At 69.4% G+C, this 2,708-nt stretch overlaps 1 protein-coding gene across 1 annotated transcript; it reads right to left on the bottom strand.

Moving 5' to 3' along the window:
* Positions 1-637: 637 nt before the first annotated feature.
* JUNB (JunB proto-oncogene, AP-1 transcription factor subunit) lies at positions 638-2,494 on the bottom strand. Its single transcript, XM_056119323.1, has one exon. The coding sequence runs from the start codon at positions 2,211-2,213 to the stop codon at positions 1,170-1,172; it is 1,044 nt and encodes a 347-aa protein (XP_055975298.1). The 5' UTR covers positions 2,214-2,494; the 3' UTR covers positions 638-1,169.
* Between the last annotated feature and the right edge of the window lie 214 nt (positions 2,495-2,708).

A 2,708-nucleotide genomic window follows, 5' to 3' on the forward strand; every position in this document is an offset into this window, starting at 1 on the left:
CCACCCCCAGTCGGGGTCTGGACGGACGGGGCGCGCCTGGCCTCGGGCGCGGACGCCAGTCCGATGGGGGAGGCGATAGCAGTGGTGACATTAGGCTGAGGTCTTGGGACCCTGGAGCGCGGCAGGCCGCTCCCCAGGGACGCTCTGGACCCAGGCCTGGGGCTTTCCGGGCCCAAGCAATAGCCCGCCTGGGAAAATCCCGGCCCCCTTCCCGTCGCCCCGGCCCTGCCGGGCAGAGCGGGGGAGGGGATTCCCGGAATCTGCCCGGAGACCGCCGGCGCGTCACTAGGCTGAATCGGTCCATATATGGGCAGCGCTTCCGCTGCGTCAGCGGGGAAAGCCCCGGCGCGCGCGGGGGGCGGGGCCGCGCCTGCGCCCCTGCCCGCGCGCCCAGGCCCGCCCTCCCCCACCCCACCGCGGCGCGGGGCGTCTGGACCGCGTCGCGTCCCTGGACCTTGCAGCCCTGGGGATCAGGGCGCGCCGGCAGGCTTGGCGGTCAGGCGTCGGGCCACGAGATGCCTGCGCAGCGCTGGAGCTGGGCGCCAGCCTCACACCGTCGTGGGGTGGGGGTCAGCCCCCCTCACCCTGTTACTCTCCTCCCTCCGCCCGCCCGGCTTGGAAAAAAAATACACAGAAATTAATAAAGAACCATTTTTTTTTACTTAAATAGATTCAATAAAAAGTCAGAACAACAAACGCGCACACACACACACAAACACATCTTAAAATAAACTCTTTAGAGACCAAGCGCGTCTTTCTTCGCCACAGTACGGCGCAGAAGGGGGGGAGGGCAAAGAGGCGGGGGGGGGTCCCCTCCCTAGTGTCCCCACGGGCTTGAGTACCGGGCGGCGGGGCCAGCTCCGCCGCGATCACCCCTGCCTTTCCTCCCTGTTAAATACACAAATATATTATATTCAATATGAATCGAGTCTGTTTCCAGCAGAAAAAAAAATACAAAAAAAAAAAACGTGGAAGGGGGTCTTGTAAACGTCGAGGTGGGAGGACTGAGGCGCAGAGCTGGAGGGCCAGTGTCCAGTGTGGTGGGCGGCACCCCAGGCCCCCCGAATGGGTGCCCACCGTCTGCCCCCTCGCCCCGTGGGAGGCGTGCGCCCAGCCGTCCTGGCTGGGGAAAGGTCCGAAGGGGGATGCTGCGGAGGGGCGGGGGGCGATCAGAAGGCGTGTCCCTTCACCCCCAGCAGCAGCTGGCAGCCGTTGCTGACGTGGGTCATGACCTTCTGTTTGAGCTGGGCCACCTGCTCGCGGAGGATGCCGGCCGTGCTGGACAGCCCCGCGTTCTCGGCCTTGAGCGTCTTCACCTTGTCCTCCAGCCGCGCGATGCGCTCCAGTTTCCGCTTCCGGCACTTGGTGGCCGCCAGTCGGTTCCGTAGCCGCTTGCGCTCCACTTTGATGCGCTCCTGGTCTTCCATGTTGATCGGGGACACGGGCGGCGTGGCGTCGCGACTGCGCGCCTCGGGCACGGTCTGCGGCTCCTCCTTGAAGGCCGAAGCGCCACGGCCCAGGCCCAGCTGCGCCGGGTGGCCGCCGGCGAAGGGGGGCGCGTGCGGGAGGTAGCTGATGGTGGCCGTCGGGTAGGAGCTCCCGGTACCCACGGCGGCCCCGGCACCTCCGGAGGGCGCCGAGGCTGGGGAATAGCTGCTGAGGTTGGTGTAGACGGGCGGCGGCTCGGGGCCCGCGTAGACGCCCCCGGGCCCGGCCGGGGGTCCTCCGCTGGCGCCCAGCGACACGTTGGGGGGCGTCACGTGGTTCATCTTGTGCAGGTCGTCCAGGGCTTTGACGAAGCCGTCGGCGAAGCCCTCCTGCTCCTCGGTCACGCCGCCCGCGGCACCGCCGGCCCCCCCACCGCTGCCGCCCCCGCGGGGGTAAAAGTACTGTCCCGGGGGTGTGGGCGTCGTGGTGATCACGCCGTTGCTGTTGGGCACGATCAAGCGCTCCAGCTCCGAGGAGGCGAGCTTGAGCGACGCGCCCGTGTCCGAGCCCGGGCTGGAGAAGTAGCTGCCGCCGCCGCTGCCCTCGGCGCCCGGCCCCCGCGCCCCGGGCGCCTTGAGACCTCGATAGGGATCGGCCAGGTTGAGAGTCAGGCTGGGTTTCAGGAGTTTGTACTCGTGGAGAGAGAGACCGCCCGGGGTCCGGCCGTAGCCCGCCGTTGCGTACGAATCGTCGTGGTAGAAGGGCTGTTCCATTTTCGTGCACATCCGGGCGGTCCGGGGGCCCGGGAGGCGGGGGGTGGTCCCTGAGGGGCCGCCCCTGGGCTCGCGGCGCGCGATCGGGGGCGGCCGGTGGCTTGCCTGGGTCCGGACGGGGCTTCCTGGACGTTGGCCCCGGGCCGAGAGCGGGCAGCCGGCGGCTGTGCGCGGAAGCTGCGGCGGCTACTCGAGACCCCTCCGGCAGTCCCGGGCGCGCTGCGCTCGGGGTCTTGGGTTGTCGCTTCCCCTGTCTTCCCGCTCCCCGCAGGTTCCGCTGCTGGCCCGGCCGCGCTCAAGGTCCCAGCCGCGGAGCCCGAGCCCCGCGCCTTTATACTGCGGTGTCAGCTACGGAAGTGCGCTCCGATTGGCCCGCGCGCGACCGGGCCCCCGCGCCCCCCTCCTCCCGCGTGGGGAAGGGGAGGAGGCGGCTCGCGTCACTGTCAGGAAGCGCGTGTCCTTGTAAACAGCGGCCACGGGCTCGGCGCGGCGGCAGGGGAGGGGCGC

Source organism: Sorex fumeus, unplaced genomic scaffold, assembly GCF_029834395.1.
Source record: "Sorex fumeus unplaced genomic scaffold, SorFum_2.1 ptg000041l, whole genome shotgun sequence".
In the NCBI taxonomy this organism is placed as follows: domain Eukaryota; kingdom Metazoa; phylum Chordata; class Mammalia; order Eulipotyphla; family Soricidae; genus Sorex; species Sorex fumeus.